We start from the raw sequence: 18,998 nt of genomic DNA on the forward strand, positions 1-18,998 counted from the left end.
ATCTAGCTGTCCACCTCCCATATGAGGCATTGCTTCGTGGACCTGTACATTACGGATGGATGTATCAGTATGAGCGAGCCATGAAATATTTGAAGGGAAAAGCAAAGAACCTTGCAAGAGTTGAAGGTTCTATAATTGCTGGAAGTTTGACGGAAGAAACTTCTCACTTCACATCGTACTACTTTGCGTCAAAAGTACGTACCCGGAAAAGAGCTCCAAGAAGATGCGATGATGGTGATGTCGCGCCAACATATGCAGTTGCTGGTGTTCCAGACATCTTTAGCCAGATTGGACGATTCGGTGGAAAATTAAAAGAGGTTTGGTGGTCGAGTGAAGAAGACGCTCATAGTGCACACACATATATTCTACTCAATTGTGAGGATCCATTGATGCGTTATTTTGAAAGGTAACATATATGGACACTTCTAAACACATATAAGTATAAATTATATAATTGCCAAAGATTAATTAATATAAAATGTGATTTTGCAGCCTATTTGTTTCTCAAGTTGAAGAAACATTCCCAAGTATATTCACAAGTGACGTAGATGAAAGGAAAGATCAACACTTTATTAAGTGGTTGAAAAATCAGGTATTAACTCAAACTCTTTTTTCATACATGATCTGTATTTCAACGTTCTCTTTATTTTTGCAGGTTGATTATGACGACGATGCAGATTATCCTAAGTGGTTATAGGAAGTAATTCAGTCTCCACTTGTAAAGGTCACCACATCACAGATGTATTTCACACGAGGTTATACTTTTCACACATATGAGTACGGTAGACAGCGGGGGACCAATAACTATGGAATATGTGTGAAAGGGGAAACTGATTTCTACGGGATCTTGACGGAGATTATTGAAGTTGAATTCCCAGGGATATTGAAGCTGAAATGCGTCATCTCCGAATGTGAATGGTTCGACCACGTCGTCAACAGAGGTGTTCGGTTTAACAAACTCGATGTAGTTGATGTCAATGGTGGACGAAGGTACAACAAATTCTTTTTTTGCCATACATGAGCAAAATAAATTAAACGAAGGTACAACAAATTCGAGCCTTTCATCTTAGCTTCACAAGCAGACCAAGTTAGCTTCCTTCCATACCCTCGGATGAGAGATTCAGGTATAAATTGGTTAGCAGTGATCAAAGTTACACCTCGAGGACGAATCATCAGTGGAGAAGAACCACCATTGCAAGAAGAACAGATAAATGAAGTCGAGGAACCTGAACAACAAATTGATGACATCCTTCTCATTGATCTGCATAATCATGAGTATGAAGATCTTACCGACGATGCCACAGGAGAAGCTGTTGAAGACGAGTTTAATGAAAATGATGATGTTTCTAGTGATGACGAGAATGTCGATGTATCCGATTAACGTATTTGTTTTTAATAAGATTGATTTTAAGACTTCATGCATGTGATTTTATGGATTTAATCATGAAAGACTATTTATATAATTTGACTTTGTGTAAAGTAACGGGAGTTTGTATTAGAAATAAGAGATTGAGATTATAAGTTAAGGAATTGTGGTTTTTAAATTTGGGGTTTGGAATGGAAAGAATAGTTTGAGGTTAAAGGGAAGATGAGTTTGAGGTTTGGAATATATGAAGTAGAAGATAAGGAAGATGGGGTTTGGGGTTTCGGATTTTAGGGATTTAAACATAATCTTCGTAATTTCCTAGTAAACTAACGAGGAAATAACGACGAAAATAACGCGGGACTCGTTAATTCCACGTAAGCACAATTCGTCGTAAATACCTCATAATAGGAAAACGCGGGCCTCGCTATTTCCCCGTGAATAATAACACCGCCTTGCTAATTCCTCGTAAATGAACGACCAATAAAAAAGAAGAGAAGGAAGATACTGGAATCATAGGAGGGAAGAAACAAGGCGAGACCTACATAAGTCTAGCCTTGTCTCCGCCCACATGTGTTCCCGTATCTTTCTCTCCTTCTTTTTTTCAAATCTTTCTAATTTGAGAAGCAAACTGGTGAGTAATTATTTCTGAATTGAGAAGCAAATCGGTAAGTTTAACTTTGATTTGAGAAGCAAACTGGTGTGTATTTATAGTAAGTTTCGAAAGGTTTTACGACCAATTAGCTTCGTCTCCAATCTCGTAAATAAAAAAGTGGGCCTTGCTAATTCCTCGTAAGCGGACGAGGAAATTACGAGGAAACCCAACACGGGTAACGCTAGTTGCTCGTTAAAGGGAAGATGGGTTTCTGGTTTGGGATTTGGGGTTTCAGATTTTAGGGATTTAAACATAATCATTGTTATTTCCTCGTAAGCTGACGAGGACCTCACGACGAATTTTAAAATAATCATCGTTAATTCTACGTAAGCATAATTCGTCGTAAAAACCTCGTAATAGGAAAACGCGGGCCTCGCTAATTCTTCGTTAATCAACGAGGAAGTTACGAGGAAACAAAACACGGGTCTCGCTAGTTCCTCGTAAAGTTACGAGGCAATTACGACGATTATTACTTTCTTATATATACACGCGAGATTCGCTCTCCCATTTGCTCTCCACTTCCTCTCTATTTCGTAGCTATAGTACGTTCTCTCTATTTCCTCTCTAATTTGATTAGTTTAGGGTAGATTAGGTGGTTAGTGTAGAGAATTTAGATAGGTTTGCTGATTTTGTGTTAATTAGTGATGATTAGGTGGTTAATATAGGGAATTTAGGTAGATTTATAGAATTTGTTATTTATAAAATTTGTTAATTACTGTTGATGTTAATTTTAAAAATTAATTTTTTTTTTCCAGACGATTCGAAAGAACAGACTTACTCCCCATTACAGACAGATGTTCGGTGAGCCTGGTAGTCGTTTAGACCTGTCGTCTTCTTCAGCTCCCGGTTCTTCTTCAGCTCTCGGTTCTTCGGGTCCGGAGACTGTCCCCGAGACTCAGCCTTCTCATAGAGTCTCTCGGTCGCCTTCTTCTACTGCACCATCGGTTCCTCCTGTGCCTCCTCCGATGGCTCCTCCGATTCCCGCCGAGATTCATCCCGATTTGATGGTGCCTCCGAGTGCTCCTTACTCGCAGTACACTGTCGAGGACATTCTCGGTCAGCCAGGCAGAGAAGGTTTACCAGTCATAGACCCCGACCGACCGGACGAAACTTTGTGGTATGTTACATTCATTATTTTTTTTAATTCATTTAAAATTCTTTTATAACATTAATAAATAATTTATATTTTAAATTTGTTTTTTTTTCAGGTTTGGGGTTGACAATTGTCTTGCAACGGACGTAACCGACACGATGAAAGGTTACTTCTCCATGTCACATCCGAACTGGAAACAGACGCTGATCTACGTCAGAAAGACGTGGTTCAAAATTTACGATGTAAGAACTATTCATTAATTATATATACTTTTACTTTTTCATGATTTTTTTTTTAAAACTAATAATTAATTTAATTTTTTTTTACAGCAAAAACATCATTGGTCCATGGGGGTCAATGAGAGGGTGAGGAAAGCGTTTTACGCGAAGGCGAAAGTTTGCTTGTTGGACACGATCTCCAACTGGAAGGGTGACTGGATCGTGAAGAGATATGAGCGTGGAAAACCCGCTGAGCTCACCACGGATGTGTGGGATGGCCTCATCTATTATTGGCGGGATCCTGAGTCCATCAGAATCGTTCAGGCTTGCTCTGCCTCCCGTAACACGATAGATGAGCACGGCCACAGGCCGATGCTTCACTCTACGGGCCAAAAACCTCACGCCGGTGTCCGTTTGGAAATGCTAATTAAATATTTTATTTAATTAAATTTTTAATATATATATATGTATATTCTAACTTTCTTAAATGTTTTTAGGCCAAAGAGACGGGACAACTCCTGTCTCTTATGCAACTTTACGAGAGGACCCACAAGAATAAGGCGGGCCAATTTCTAGATGGCAAGTCCGAGCAAATCTTCAACGACTCGGTTGCTCAGGTTGACGACCGCCAGACCCAGCTGACCCAGCAGTCCACTGACGGATTACCCGTCACCTTATTCACACTTGACGTGGATAAGACTTACGAGGAGGTAAATTTTTTTAAAAAATTTTTTTTTTTATTATTCATTTAATTTAACTTTAAATTTGTACTAACAATATTTATTTTTTGTTTTTAAGGTTGTCCTTAAGAAAAAGGGACGTACGTTGGGGATTGGTTCCGTCAACGATGTTCCGAGAGCGACACCGTCTTATGGTCAGACACGGGAAGATGAAGTCACTCAGCAGCGTAGAGAGTCCGAGCAGCTGCGTAGAGAGTCCGAGCAGCTGTGTAGAGAGTCCGAGCAGCTGCGTAATGAGATGGACTCGACGCGATCTGCGTTCACAGCTCGTGTGGGTGGACTCGAGGGCTTCTTGGACGTTGTAGCGGCCACAAATCCGGAATGGGAGTCCTTGTTGAGGAACATGCGACGACAAAATCCCATTCCAGGCGAGTCATCATCCGACACACATCCCGAGGTAGATGTAGAGAGGAGGAGTGATGAATTCTACCGGGCGATGAACGAGTCTTAATTCTTTTTTTTCGGTTGTTGAATTATAAATTCAAAACTTATTTATATATAAAATATTTTGGTATTGATTTTTTTTTAAATTTTAATTTTATTAATAAATTAAATAATTTTAAATATTTTTTTAATTATATTTTTAAATTCTGTAAAATAAAAAAATGGAGTAAATTCGTAGCTAATTTACGACTTATTTACGTCGAAACTTTACGAGGAAATGACGAGGAAGAGTAAACGGGTATTTTACGAGGAAATGACGAGGAAAGATAAACGAGTATTTTACGAGGAAATACTTTCGAGGTATTTACGTGCACTTTACGAGGAAAAACTTTTGAGATATTTACGTGTAGTTTACGAGGAACATGTTTCGAGGTATTTACGAGGAAATATAGCGACCTCCTTACGTGGAATATCTACGTGGTCTTTACGACGAAATGTTGTACTTCGTCTTGACAAAATCTTTTCCTCGCTAAGTTACAACGAATTGGCGAGAAAATATGCGTTACGATGAACGAGCAACGACGAAACGTGTTTCCTCGCTAATTCCTCGTAAAGTCTTTTTTATGACGAAATCACGAGGAATACCGCCGTCGTTAAACTTATGTTTTCTTGTAGTGTTTTAGAAAGTAAAAAAAAAAATGTTTACCCTAAGATTTCTAATAGTATTGAGCCGGCCCTGACTGAAATTACTGGGATATTTGACCAAAATGTAAAATCAATAACACAAATTTTATAAAATCACACGGGGCACCCCGTACTATGGGTCCCTCCCCAGGTGGCAGAAATTTTATAAAATCTCTGAAAGTCGCTTAAGTTTGTGCCAAACCCTATTATTATTTGAATTTAAAATTATTTTCTAAGTGTTCGTAAAGCATGGACTATATTCGAAGATAAACAGGAGTCGTCAAACTTTTTGGGAATGCAGTAGTTATCAAATTCACATTCACATCATGAAAATTTCTGCCAGTGTCTCTTTTAGCACTTTTATAAGTATTAGCATTCCAATATCTCAAAGGATAGAGACTATTTGGGATCTTTTTCTACAAAAATTTCAAAAACTAGATTAAAATATTATGTATTATATTACAATGCAGAATATTGAAAATTAAATATATTTTCAAATGTTTGAAAACTAAAGGATTATCTCAAGATTCATAAATCTAATAATAAATCTAAAGTTTTTGTACATTTGATACATACTGTTTTTAATTTCATTTTCTAATATGTACTATTGTGCTTAAAATATTTGTTTTTAAAAAATATTTGTTAATATTTTAAAAATAAATACCATTTTGAGATTTGTTTTTGGAAAATCATGTTATATAAGTAAAAAAATTTAAAACATTTAATAGATATGTTTGTAGTCTGATAAAAATGTGAAGAAAGTGTGGACAACATTTTTCTACAAAAACTAATATGCAAAATGAATAAATCATTGCAATAGTAGTAACTATAAAATATTTTCAGTCAACTAAAGAATTGGAGGGAGCTTCTCAAAAAGTCGAACACGTACCTCCAGTGGATAACAGGGGCGGAGGCAGCTTAGTAGGTGGTGGTCAGCTAACCCCACTTCTTTTTAAAAAAAAACGTTAAGATAAAATTTGTATAATCTTTGTATTAACCCTACTTAAAAAATGAATTTAACCGTAAAAAAATAATTACAAAATCATTAAAGACAAAATTTAATTACAACTAATATATTTTGATTTTTAAAACTTTGGATTGATATTCGTTTTAATCTTTCTTTTTTTTATAATTACAAAATTTTATTAAATCACTAAACGTATTTTGTAGTTTTAAACATTGTAAATAAGTTTGTTTAAGCCCAAATCGTATTAGATTTACACCCAAATAATTTATAATATAGAAATATTAAAAAATAAAGAAACTTAAAAACAATTCAAACTATGAGTGAGCGTCGAATATATTTGTATTTTTTTAGAGTAATACATTTGTAGCTTTTTTGTCGTTTATACATTATGCTTTTGGTTTTTTTTTCCAACCCGAGTAAGGAAATTTTCTGGCTCCGCCACCGGTGGATAATATCCATTATATTCCCTCTTTTACAGGCGAATCTCCTTGCTTCTGTTAGACTTAAGGCAGCTGCGGTTGTGAATCCATAATCTCTGATATTATTGATAATCTTGCAAAGGCTTCAGTTCTTTCCGTCTTTCTCCCATGCACTGATGCATGTAGCAGCGAATGCTTCAACAACAGAAATCTAAAGGTGTTCTTTCAAGTTTTGAGTGCAGTATCTGGATTGCTAGCTATAATAGCCCTAATATCTTTCCTTGACCTTTCACAGACTACGTACATGGTTGTATGTTTGCATACTTTTGTCATTGGTTTTTTACCTTTAAAAATGTGGGATTTATTCAATAAATGTATAGTTTTAGGGTTTTGTTTCATGTCTATTTCTAAATTGTTGATATTAAAAGTAATTTTCTGTGAACACTATTTTTTATTTTTTTTAAGCACTATAGGTGATTATCATGTGCTTTTGCATGGATATATATAAGTATTTATGAAGTAAATATATTATAATAACTAATTAATCTTTTATTTTTAAATTTTAAAAAACTTTATAATTGTTTATTTTAAATAATATTCTATTACTTTAATTACACATGAGATTTTAGATATATAATATGTAGTCAGTTTAGTTATTATTTGAATGTATTAGATTGCATCTACTTTTCCGAATTCAACTATAATCTTTTTTATTCTAACTAGATAAAATTTTGATTAATTTTATTTGCATTTAGATATGTTTTTATCTTAGATAGTAAGATTATGTATAACTTGATAATTTTTTGTTGAAAATTAACTTGAATCATATGCGTTTCGAGTTCTAAATCTATGTGTAAGTGTGTTTGAGATTTAGATCAGTCCACTTTCCTCTTAGATCTACAGATTATGGATCTCGAAATGTTTTTTTTTCATCCATGCTTTAGGAATGAATGATTGTATTTTACTCTTTTTTTTGTTGGTGTGGCTTGTTCTTTTCCAAATGCTACATAGCCTATCATTAATGATACATGCTATTTGATTAAAATTTGACTTGATCATTGTGCTTTCCATCTTTAGGTTTTTTTTTTTTTTTGCAGATCGACATCAATGAATATCCTTTTTAATTAAGCAAACAAAATATAGCCATACATACCCAATCGGCTGAACCAACCATAAACACACATAGAAAACCCGCGGTATCAAATGTGAACCAACCCAATCGCTGAATAAAATGTACAAAAACTTTCGATTTATTATTAGATGTATGAATCTTGTGATAATTCTTTAGTTTTCAAACATTTGAAAATATATTTAATTTTCAATATTCTGTAATGTAATATAATACATAATAGTTTAATTTAGTTTTTGAAATTTTTGTACAAAAATATCCCAAATGGTCTCTCTCTCCCTTGAGATATTGGAATGCTAATACTTACAAAATTGCTAAAAGAGACGTTGATAAGAAATTTTCACGATGTGAACCTGATCATATATTAAGACTTTGATAACTACTGCATTCCCAAAACGTTTGACTCCTCCAATTTTTCTTCGAATATAATCCATGTTTTGAGAACACTTTGAACTTCAAAGAATAATAGGTTTTGGGGACAAGATTAAGTGTTTTTTTGGTAAAATAACTATCAGTATTTCGAAAATATCCTTTAATCGAGATGATTGATCTACCTTATGTTGATCACAGAATATATTGTGGAACCCATAATCATCAGTCGAGTGTGATCAGAATGAAAGAATAAGGTTCTTTGTGCTCTTGCTCTCTTCGCAAGAGTTATATGCACACAAATTTTGACTATAAGAAATGAACTCTGAAATACAAACATCTAAAAACTCCCAATACTTTCAAAATTACTTAAATGAATATAACAGTAATGTGTTGAAATTTATTTTAAATAATATTAAACATAAGAATTAGATTTGCTTGGGTATTTTTACTATGTATATATTGGATTGTACAAATATAAATAAAAAATACATCAAAACCAGAGTAAATATTAAGCAAAAACCAAGATTTTTCAATATGTTAAAATATAACAACAAATAGAAACATAATTTGAAAGGAAAATATTCTACCTTTCCAGATTGCATGAAACTCCGTTAAATGTCTGTTTTTTTGTTTCGAAAACGTTTTAAATTGTTTTTTTAGAAATGCGTGAAAACAAATATGGGCTTTTGTAAATCTTATTTTGAAAACGCGGCGTTTCCATTTTAAAAACTCATGATTGTGATTTGAAACATGAAAGAAAGATTACTTGTCATTTATTGTTTAGTGGTTACTTGTTGTTGACAAAAAAATATTATTTGTTTTTGTTTTTATTTTTATACTTACTATAGAATGACTACTTGTTGAAATGAATTTTAATATTATTTAAAGTATTCATTACTATTTACGTATAATAATTTGATTTAAAATGAAACTGAATTCATCGTTTTATCAAAAAAAAAAAATTTGTTTTCTATTTTTTGATAAAGAGTTTAGAGGCTACAAAGAGAGACAACATTCTTATTACTTATTTTTTTCTCTTAGATAAACCAAACAATATAAAACAATTGAATTCACATGTTGATCAATCGTATATAGTACATATAAAATTATATATCTAACGTTAACCAGCGCATGTAACATTATCTAAAAACAAACATAATATTCATCTAACAACATATGAAGAACAGTCTATGCATCTAGAATTACAACGGATGGTTTTGATTCTTCTCTCTTCCATAAAATGTCATTTTTAGTCTCATCAAACATGCTTCAGGCAGTCTAAAGCTTAGGCAAAACATAGCGCCTGTAACGTTCCAAAAAGTTCTAGCTCAGGAGCTACACATGATATACAAAGTATTCTATAAAATTCATTCATGAAGAAAAATAAAACAGGACAATGGTAGAGAGATATTACCTTGTTTGGAGCAACATCTCTGACTTTGTGGAAGACCTCGTCTTCTATGTGAAACTTCAAAGCAGTTTTCCGCTTCCTTAATCATATTACAAAAGCTCTACTTTAGATTCCAGATCTTTGATAGGAAGATGATATCGTGAAGAAAGCACAATGAGAGTCAATGGTTGATTCTTACTGCTATAATTAGTCTCTGTGGTTTCACTTGCACGAATGAAACAGTAGCAATGAATTAAAGGCAGAGGTCCTTTCCAATACTTCCCTTGAATTACATTACTGAAAAAATCTGCAAGCAACAAAATTACAGAGCCAATATGCATTAGCAATATGATAAGAACAAATCACACCCAAAAAAAAACAATTAATACTCAAAAAGCCTTAATGCATAATGCATCTCCTGTTTATAGTGATCCTACTCCCTAATTAACTTGCCTTAATGCATAATGCATCTAGACTCTATCACAGAACGCAAACAGCATCGGCAACATGTAATAGTTTGTGCATTGATTCAAGATCGCTATTTAATAAATACAGAAGACTATAGTTCGAACAAAAGAACCAGAATCATTAGTAACATACCGAGAAACTGCAAGGCAGAATTAGCTGGGAGATTCATAATAACATGGTCGATATGTTCCCATGGCTTTGCAACTGGAAGCAACGTTTGTTTCAACCTCTTCTTTGCGTTTCCTTCTATAGTCTTGCAGTCTTTCCCCACCTCATTATCTGCATACAATTAACAACTCAGATGATATCCAAAGGCACTCTTAACTGAGTTTAAGTCAAAAGAACTCTACCTCCTTGACTTTCTGCTTCCTTTGTTTTATCATGCAAGAAGAGATTCAATACTTAACTATTGTTTCAAAAAATGTGATCTGCGAGGAAAGACCAACATCAGAAGGTAAGGTTTTATATCAGGACTTAATTAAACAAGTATCAAGGTTAATAGAACCAAGAAACGCTTAAAGAGTATTAATCAGTAGCCTATGAGTTCGATTCTGCACATCCTGAGTAATAACCAGAACCCAAAAATAAAGGTATTAAAGCTCATTGAAAAGCAAAAAAAAAAAAACACCAACAATAACAAGGAAATGGTGACCAAAATCAGCTTTAGATTAAAGACCTTGGAGAAGATTCTTTAGGACATAAACCGCAGCTTTGCAGAAGAAACAGCTATTCCAAACGTCCTGATAACTCCAAAATACAAACGCATTTTACGAACAATCCTAATGAATGTGTATGAATTGCGTTTAGTTTCTAATTTTAGCCAAGAGTAACTGAATGAGGAACTACTTCAACTTCACTTTGTTTCTTAAGCTGCTTTAGTTTTTCATCAGGTATGTCTGACAAGTCTGTCCTATACCAAAAAAGGCTTGGTTAATACGAATAATAATCCCGTTACTTTTACCATTTTCTATACACATTCCCAGATCAAGAACAAACAAAACTCTTACCAGCATTTTTAACACTTTCAGACAGTATTATCAAACGAGTCTTTTCACAACCAGGTTCTTCAGTGATGGCTTTCATCAATCAAACATAGTGTTCAAAGTGTAGGTTCACTATGTTCCAGTATCAAGAAGACTACATGATGATGAAGACGTGCGTCGTCGAAGCCGTGAAGGTGTGTCGTGCTCTGTCTTCTTAGGATTTGATTAAAATAATAGTACTGTTGATCCAGGAAAAGAAAAGCAGTAGGAGACGTCGAACCCGTGACCTGAAGGTATTGGGCCAGCGCAACTTTTATGGATCAGACCCTAAAATATCTTTAAAATGATTGGTGGGCCAAGTTAAAAGGAAATCATGATTACAAATTTTCTGTTAACAAAAAATCTTAGTATATTAACCTTGTTTAGTGAAGAAAAAAACTTAACTTTGTTAAGTCCAGTATTTAATTATATCTGATCCATGTGTAACCATGTTACAAAATTCAGTATTAGGGTTAAAAAAATTATTATGTTAAGTTGAATCCATTTTAACATCTCTATTGGTGGCATATTATGTTGAGTTTAAGGTAAAATTTATTTCTTGCAACCTTACTGTCGTACCCATAAGAATGATACGTCATTCATATAGTCTTGACATTCTCTGAAAAAAACAAATGTTTATAGTCAAATACATGAACATTTAAAATTGAAGTTCAAAAGTGGAAAGCCTACATATCTAACGGGTTACACGTGAACCACTCAACAACTGTCTTAAAGAGGAGAGAAGTAAAGATAGATCAACGTCAACATACAGTATTCATTAACCTCGTACGGCACAACCCTTCTCTTCTTTTTCTACTACTATTAAATAAAGTTTTGCCTTTCTAATTTCAAATTATACTAATTTACATTATTACTTTCCACTTTGGAGTATAATTTCATCAAGTAAATGTCTTTGTTAATTTGCGTAGCAGATCTAGTGATCCGTGTCTTTGACCCCACAAATATAGCCGTTAGAAGTGAAGGAGCGGTTTGTTGTCCATAGGCAAAGCTCCGGCGCATTAAACGAAGCTGGTCTGCCAGAAACAAAAGTTTTAAATACTTTTTTTTTTTTTTTCCGTCTGATATTTATAAAACCCAAAAAAACATAATGTACAAGCAGGATATTAAAGCCCAAACGATAAACTTAAAAACAAGCCCACACACGGGCAACAAAAAAACACAGTCGAGGCCCAAAGGCCCATCCAAATCCATTCAGGACGAAAACACGTGGACAAGCACGTGTAAACAGTGAAAGGAAGAAGAAGACACGCGTCGAATCCCAAGACACCGCTTCCATGCTTCCACCGATCAGAGTTTTTCACCGGAGATTCACCTCGTCGGAGCCGCAACAGACACCGGAAACCTACCGGGACCAGAATCACCATCAACATAAACACCAGTTTCAGATCATACCCCTTCATCTCTGTGTTCCAAGTGTTGGAGAGCATCAATCGCCTATCGAGATCTCATCCCCCACCTTGTGCGACAAACCCAGAACGAAGGAGATTTACCCACAACACCGAAATCAACCGGGACCTTAACCAGAGCCACCGAATCTACCTCCAACGACTGTATTGGAAGATTGTTGGAATCAGATTCTTCAATCGAACGCGATGGAGAGCTCAATCGAAAGACGGAATCGAGAGCTCATCCAAGCTCAGGCCCTCACACACCAAGAACCCGTCACACACCTCAGTCGCACCAACCCAAACATTTGATACTATAACAGACGACCGAACTGGCTCAAGATAGAGCACATAAACGCCGTCAGAGCTTCATCGCCGTGAAACAGAAGCCAGATAGTTCCGCTAGAGGGAGCGCGAACCACTAGAAGCAAGAGCCGGCTACACGCCGTCGAGAGGACCACCGTGTACCAAAATCGAAATTTTTTCACCGTCGAAGGGACCACCGCGACTCTTAATCTCTCGGAATCTCAGAGAGAGAAGAGAGAGAAAAGTCTACCATCCCTCCTTTTTCTACCACAAAGTACAAAAGTTTTAAATACTTTGATCTTTTGCAAAGTATTTTATTTTTATATTTTTATATTATTCATTTAAAATAGTTTAACTGTTGTCTTCTTTATTTTTCTAATTTTACTTTATTAACAATACTTTCATCTAGATTTGGAATTAGAATTGCCTAATATAAAGGGCATTTCGGTTTAATTATGGTTTGGTTTGGGTTCAGTTTGATTTGGATTATTTGGGTCTAAGAAATTTTGAACCAAAGTCAATTCAAATTAGTATGGTTTGGTTTAATTATTCGGTTTGGTTCGGTTTTATTTCGGTTCGGTTTGCGTTCGATTCAACTTTAATTTGGTTTTGTTTGTGTTTGGTTCGGTTTAATTTGGTTTAATTTGTATTTTTCACTTCAACCGAATTAATTTTTTAGTTTTATTCTAGTTCAATTACAAAAATATGATTTATAAAAACATAAACAAATTATCATTTGATACTAAATCATTATTTCCTTCATATTTAAACGTAAAACCAAACATCACAATAAATATGTAGAAAATGTAATTCAATAATTTTATATTATTATCTTCATACCTAATATAAATATCATAAAATAACTTTTTCGTTTTGATGTTAATGTATGAGATTCATATTCTTTTACTTTATTTTATTTTTAGTTGTGCTTATTCTATTCGTTTAAAAGTAAAATGTATAAAATTATGTTTAGTTATTTAGGATAAATGGTTAAATACATTAAATCTTAATATTATTAGTATATTTAATTAATCTAATTAAAAAAAACCCTTCGGTGTTTCGGTTTGGTATGGTTTAAAACCAAACCAAACCGAACCATTTGGTTTGATAAAATCTTGAACCAAACGGGTTACACATATACTTTGGTTTGGTTTGGATCGGCTGGGTTCGGTTGGGTCAGTTTGGTTTGGTTCGGTTCAGTTTTTTTGCCCACCCGTGATATAAACTCACACACGACTAAATATAATAAGCGATGAGGTTCCATTTCAGAAAAAAAATACAAAACATACAACAATTACGAATTTATTGATTCAGTGTGAACCATGATTTTCTTTGAGACACCAATATGAACCATAATAACACTCATGACAGAATGGATAATAAATTATTATTTTTTGTAACTGAAAACGAATGATTATTTTTTGTGTTAAAAGTTAGTTATCAATTTTTATGAGAACAAAACATTTTCACTGATTTTTAAAACTCATACAACCAAAAATAATAATTATTAAAAATCTTTACTAAATTTGCATTCATTGAAAACTAATCCAAATGTTCAAATAATGGGAGATATTTTATTCACATGGTTATAACAAAATGACATGAGCTAGATCGACCCAACGTAGAAACCAAAGTATTCAAACACACAATTAACTAAGAAAACAAATATAATAAATGAAACTAGCCGTTAGAACTCATTTAGTTATTACAGAGCCTCTGCTCCACCCCAAAGCCTCTTATTACAATCACCTGATCTCTGTCTCCTCTCTCTCTCTCTCACACTAGAAGATAAAAAAGAACACAAAGATTCTCTCTATCTCTGTAAGATGGGCACGTGCTGTGTTCTTTTCCAACGAAACCCATATCTCACTGTACAAAACTCTTTCAAATCCAAAACCATTACCTGTTCCATCCTTGCTTAGGAATCTCATTCATTCACTCTTCTTCTTCTCTTCTCTCTTTTTCATTGATCAACACCACCATTGATCAGCCTATGGCTTCACTTCGAAGCTTCTTTCTCCTTCACCTAATCATCATCATCCTCCTCTTCTTCGTCTCTCCCGGCTCAAGCCAAGCATGGGACGGTGTAGTGATCACGCAAGCTGATTACCAAGGCCTTCAAGCGGTTAAACAAGAGTTTATTGACCCAAGAGGGGTCTTGACAAGCTGGAACGGTTCAGGCTTCACCGCTTGCTCTGGAGGCTGGGCTGGAATCAAATGTGCTCAAGGTCAAGTTATAGTGATTCAGCTTCCATGGAAGTCTCTTGGTGGCAGAATCTCCGAGAAAATAGGACAGCTTCAAGCTCTACGCAAGCTTAGTCTTCACGACAACAACCTCGGAGGCTCGATTCCTTTGTCTTTAGGACTCATTCCTAATCTCAGAGGAGTTCAGCTTTTCAACAACCGTCTCACCGGTTCCATCCCTGCTTCTCTAGGTGCTTCTCGTTTCCTTCAGACACTTGATCTCAGCAATAACCTTCTCTCTGAAGCTATCCCTATGAGTCTTGCTGATTCCACTAAGCTTCTTAGGCTTAACCTCAGCTTCAACTCACTCTCTGGTCAAATCCCAGTGAGTCTCACTAGCTCTTCTTCACTTCAGTTTCTATCCCTTGACCATAACAACCTCTCTGGTCCAGTTCTAGACACTTGGGGTAGTACTAACAGCACTTCTCCTAGTCTCCGTGTCTTGTCTCTTGACCACAACTCTCTCTCTGGTCCATTCCCATTTTCACTTTGCAACTTACTAGACCTACAAGTCTTCTCCTTTAGTCATAATAGGATCAGTGGAGCCCTACCTTCCGAGCTAAGCAAGCTCACTAAGCTTAGAGTAATGGATATTAGCAGCAACAGTATCAGTGGCCAGATTCCTGAAACCCTAGGGGACATTTCTTCTCTTACACTTCTAGATTTCTCTCAAAACAGACTCACCGGAGAGATTCCTGATTCCATCACTGATCTGAAAAGCCTCACATTCTTCAATGTCTCTTACAACAACTTATCTGGTCCTGTTCCCACTCTCTTGTCCCAAAAGTTCAACTCCACCTCCTTTCTCGGAAACCTAGGGCTTTGTGGATACAGTGCTTCTACACCATGTCCTACTATAAACCCTCCTTCACCGTCTCCTATCAAATCATCTGGCAGGAACCTGAGTACTAAAGACATCATCCTCATTGCTTCTGGAGCACTCCTCATAGTTATGTTTATCCTTGTGTTCATTCTCCTCTGTTGCTTGCTGAGGAAGAAACCAGACAAATCCAAACCTAAAGGCCTAGAGACTGGACCAGGAACTGTGAAGAAGACCGAAAAAGGAGGAGAAGCTGAAGCTGGAGGTGAGACAGGAGGGAAGCTTGTTCACTTTGATGGGCCATTGGCGTTTACAGCTGATGATCTTCTGTGTGCAACGGCAGAGATCATGGGGAAAAGCACTTATGGAACGGTTTACAAAGCTACACTTGAAGATGGAAGTCAAGTTGCAGTGAAGAGACTGAGAGAAAAGATCACCAAAGGGCAGAAAGAGTTTGAGAATGAGATTAATGTGTTGGGAAGAATCAGACATCCGAACCTACTTGCACTTAGGGCTTATTACTTGGGACCCAAGGGAGAGAAGCTTGTGGTCTTTGATTACATGTCTAGAGGCAATCTTGCCACATTCCTCCATGGTAAGCTTTGATTAATGTTATGGGATATGTAACATTTGTATAACAAACGGTTCAATGTTTTTGTAATTGCAGCTAGAGGACCTGATGTTCATATCAACTGGCCTACAAGGATGAGTTTAATAAAAGGAATGGCGCGTGGTTTGTTCTACCTTCACACGCACGCAAACCTCATCCACGGAAACCTAACGTCAAGCAATGTACTTCTAGATGAGAACAACAACGCAAAGATCTCAGACTACGGTCTCTCAAGGCTAATGATTACAGCAGCAGGGTCAAGTGTTATTGCAACGGCTAGTGCATTAGGTTACAGAGCACCTGAGCTCTCTAAGCTGAAGAAAGCCAACACAAAGACCGATGTTTACAGCCTCGGTGTGATCATACTGGAGCTTTTGACTGGGAAGTCTCCGAGCGAGGCCTTGAACGGTGTGGATCTGCCTCAGTGGGTTGCTACTGCCGTTAAAGAAGAGTCCACTAATGAAGTTTTTGATGTGGAGTTGTTGAATGATGTGAACACTATGGGTGATGAGTTGTTGAATACGCTGAAACTGGCTTTGCATTGTGTTGATCCTACGCCGTCAACTAGACCTGAAGCTCAGCAAGTTATGACACAGCTTGGAGAGATTAGACCGGAGGAGATGGCAGCAGTGACAACATCTGAACCGTTGATTGATGTTCCTGAAGCTTCTGCTTCCACAAGTCGATAGAAAAAGAGTGGAGGATTTTGCAGAGTAGTAGATTTTTTTTGTTTTTGTAATTCTTTGATTCTCCAAGTAGTGTTTCTTGTTTTATTTCAGTTAATGAGTTTTAAACCATTTCATCATTAGTTTGTGTTCGTAAATATTGTAAACTGGCTATGTTTTTATCTTTGTCAAACAGAGTTCTCTGTTTTCTTAAGCTTGAGTGACATAACTCAGATGGTAAAACTAAAAGATATGAGACTCGCCCTTTATAATAAATTTTAGTTTGAAATTTAATTAGGCAGACAATAACCCATTTTAAAAAGGAGAAAAGACAAAGTTGGCAGAGAAGCACAAAGTAAGATTCTACTGTTATAAACTTAATTCACCTTGGTGATATCAGTAAGTACTACTACTATTTACTATTGTGCGTCAGACATATGCTTCATAGCATCAACATATTCTTAAACTTAGTTTCGTCACATTTTTCATTTCTTTCAATGTAATATACTTTTACCACTTTTTCATTTATTTTCACTTCAATGAACCTTTTTCCTTAGTAGAATGAATGTGTATATTACACATCAATATTAACTTTGGTGAAACTTGTTAGAATGAATGTGTATATGCAGTGATATACATCAATGTGTATATTAACTTTTTCCATAAAATTTGGAAAAACTTGTTAGACTTTATTATGGTTTACCACTACAATCAAATATATACTTATTTTCTGCCAAGAAATCTTTTGTTTAGGTAGCTACTTTGTAAGAGTTATTTTTTATTTATAATGATATTATCATTCTTAGTAACACAACCCGTACTTATCTGGATTGAGTGAATGGTCAACTATACTTATAGAAACTAAACTCTCATGTTTGACTAGTTCATTTTGTATTCAAGATTTAGCTAAATCCATAGATATATACGTTACTAATTTTGTAAGAAAATGTTAAAAAGAATGAATGCCTTTTATACGTTACTCAAACATGTTTGACATCTTTATCATTCCAAAAAAATACCGTAGATCCACAACATGAATCATTTGATAGTTTTTGTGTTTATTAGTTCTATGTGTATTGGGTTAAACGAAGCTTCTTGCAAGAAAAACCATGTAGTATTTCATAATCAACTGATTCCTGGTAGTATTTTGTCGATCGATTGTAAAGATAACATGGGGATCAGGAAATCTGATCAGTTAAGCTTTAATGCAACTCCGTATATTGTTGCTTTCAGCGACTATAATTGGGCAGATGAAACACGATGGACTTGCATTATTAGTCATGGGCCTAATAATAAATTTTATTACGGTCTTGAAGTATATCATTCAAATTATCAGCGCTGTGGCCAGTTACGTTCATGGATTGCAAGAGTCGATGGAATTTGGTTTACAAGAAGGTTTTGGGATCCACCAGGGTGGGTTCTCCCTTGGAAGACACAGTAGCCTTCTGCTTTACTTTGTTTTTCTTGTAATAACTATAAACATTAAATAAAATAATTCGATTTTGTTTTTGTTTTTGTTAATAAAAAGTTAAATATATTAATCTCTATAATATTATTTGAGAAGTCAGTTTCTTAGTTGTCGCGCTCACGTTAACTCTCACGGTGGTTTACACTGTTACCCTTAATGAATTAAGTTAATTATTATAATTGCTCACTACAAGAAAACACATGCTTAACTACGAAAATTAACGAGGAAAAACAATCCTCGTAAATTTGCGTCGAGTTTACGACGAATTTACGTGAAAAACTAAAGTCATCGTTATTTCCTCGTAACGTAACGACAAAACTGTTTCGTCGTAAAGTGGATGTAATTTTACGAGTATTTTACGAGGAAAAACTATTTCCTCGTAAATACGACGTAAACTTTGCGTGGTATTTACGAGGGAATAGTTTACGTGTATTTAGCGAGGAAATTTTTGAATCCACCAACTTCATAGGTGTTACACGTTTTTTTTGCCCACCTAATTAATTTTCGTCGTAAATTCATAGCAAAATTACAACTACCAGATTCGAATTTTCCTATAAATATGGATGTTTAAACAT

At 35.2% G+C, this 18,998-nt stretch overlaps 1 protein-coding gene and 1 long non-coding RNA gene across 2 annotated transcripts; one reads left to right on the forward strand and one right to left on the reverse strand.

The window, feature by feature from the left end:
- Positions 1 to 9,437: 9,437 nt before the first annotated feature.
- Positions 9,438 to 10,304, reverse strand: LOC106341586. Its single transcript, XR_001269689.1, has 4 exons — positions 10,233 to 10,304; positions 10,015 to 10,161; positions 9,614 to 9,721; positions 9,438 to 9,514 (listed from the first exon to the last, which is right to left on the reverse strand). It is a non-coding gene; the product is annotated as an uncharacterized LOC106341586 (long non-coding RNA).
- A 4,141-nt stretch (positions 10,305 to 14,445) lies between these two features.
- LOC106342596 (probable leucine-rich repeat receptor-like protein kinase IMK3) lies at positions 14,446 to 17,141 on the forward strand. The gene is made up of 2 exons (XM_013781571.1): positions 14,446 to 16,275; positions 16,348 to 17,141. The coding sequence occupies exons 1-2, from the start codon at positions 14,610 to 14,612 to the stop codon at positions 16,977 to 16,979; spliced, it is 2,298 nt and encodes a 765-aa protein (XP_013637025.1). The 5' UTR covers positions 14,446 to 14,609; the 3' UTR covers positions 16,980 to 17,141.
- The last annotated feature ends 1,857 nt before the right edge of the window (positions 17,142 to 18,998 follow it).

Source organism: Brassica oleracea, chromosome C4 (genome assembly GCF_000695525.1).
Source record: "Brassica oleracea var. oleracea cultivar TO1000 chromosome C4, BOL, whole genome shotgun sequence".
Classification (NCBI taxonomy): domain Eukaryota; kingdom Viridiplantae; phylum Streptophyta; class Magnoliopsida; order Brassicales; family Brassicaceae; genus Brassica; species Brassica oleracea.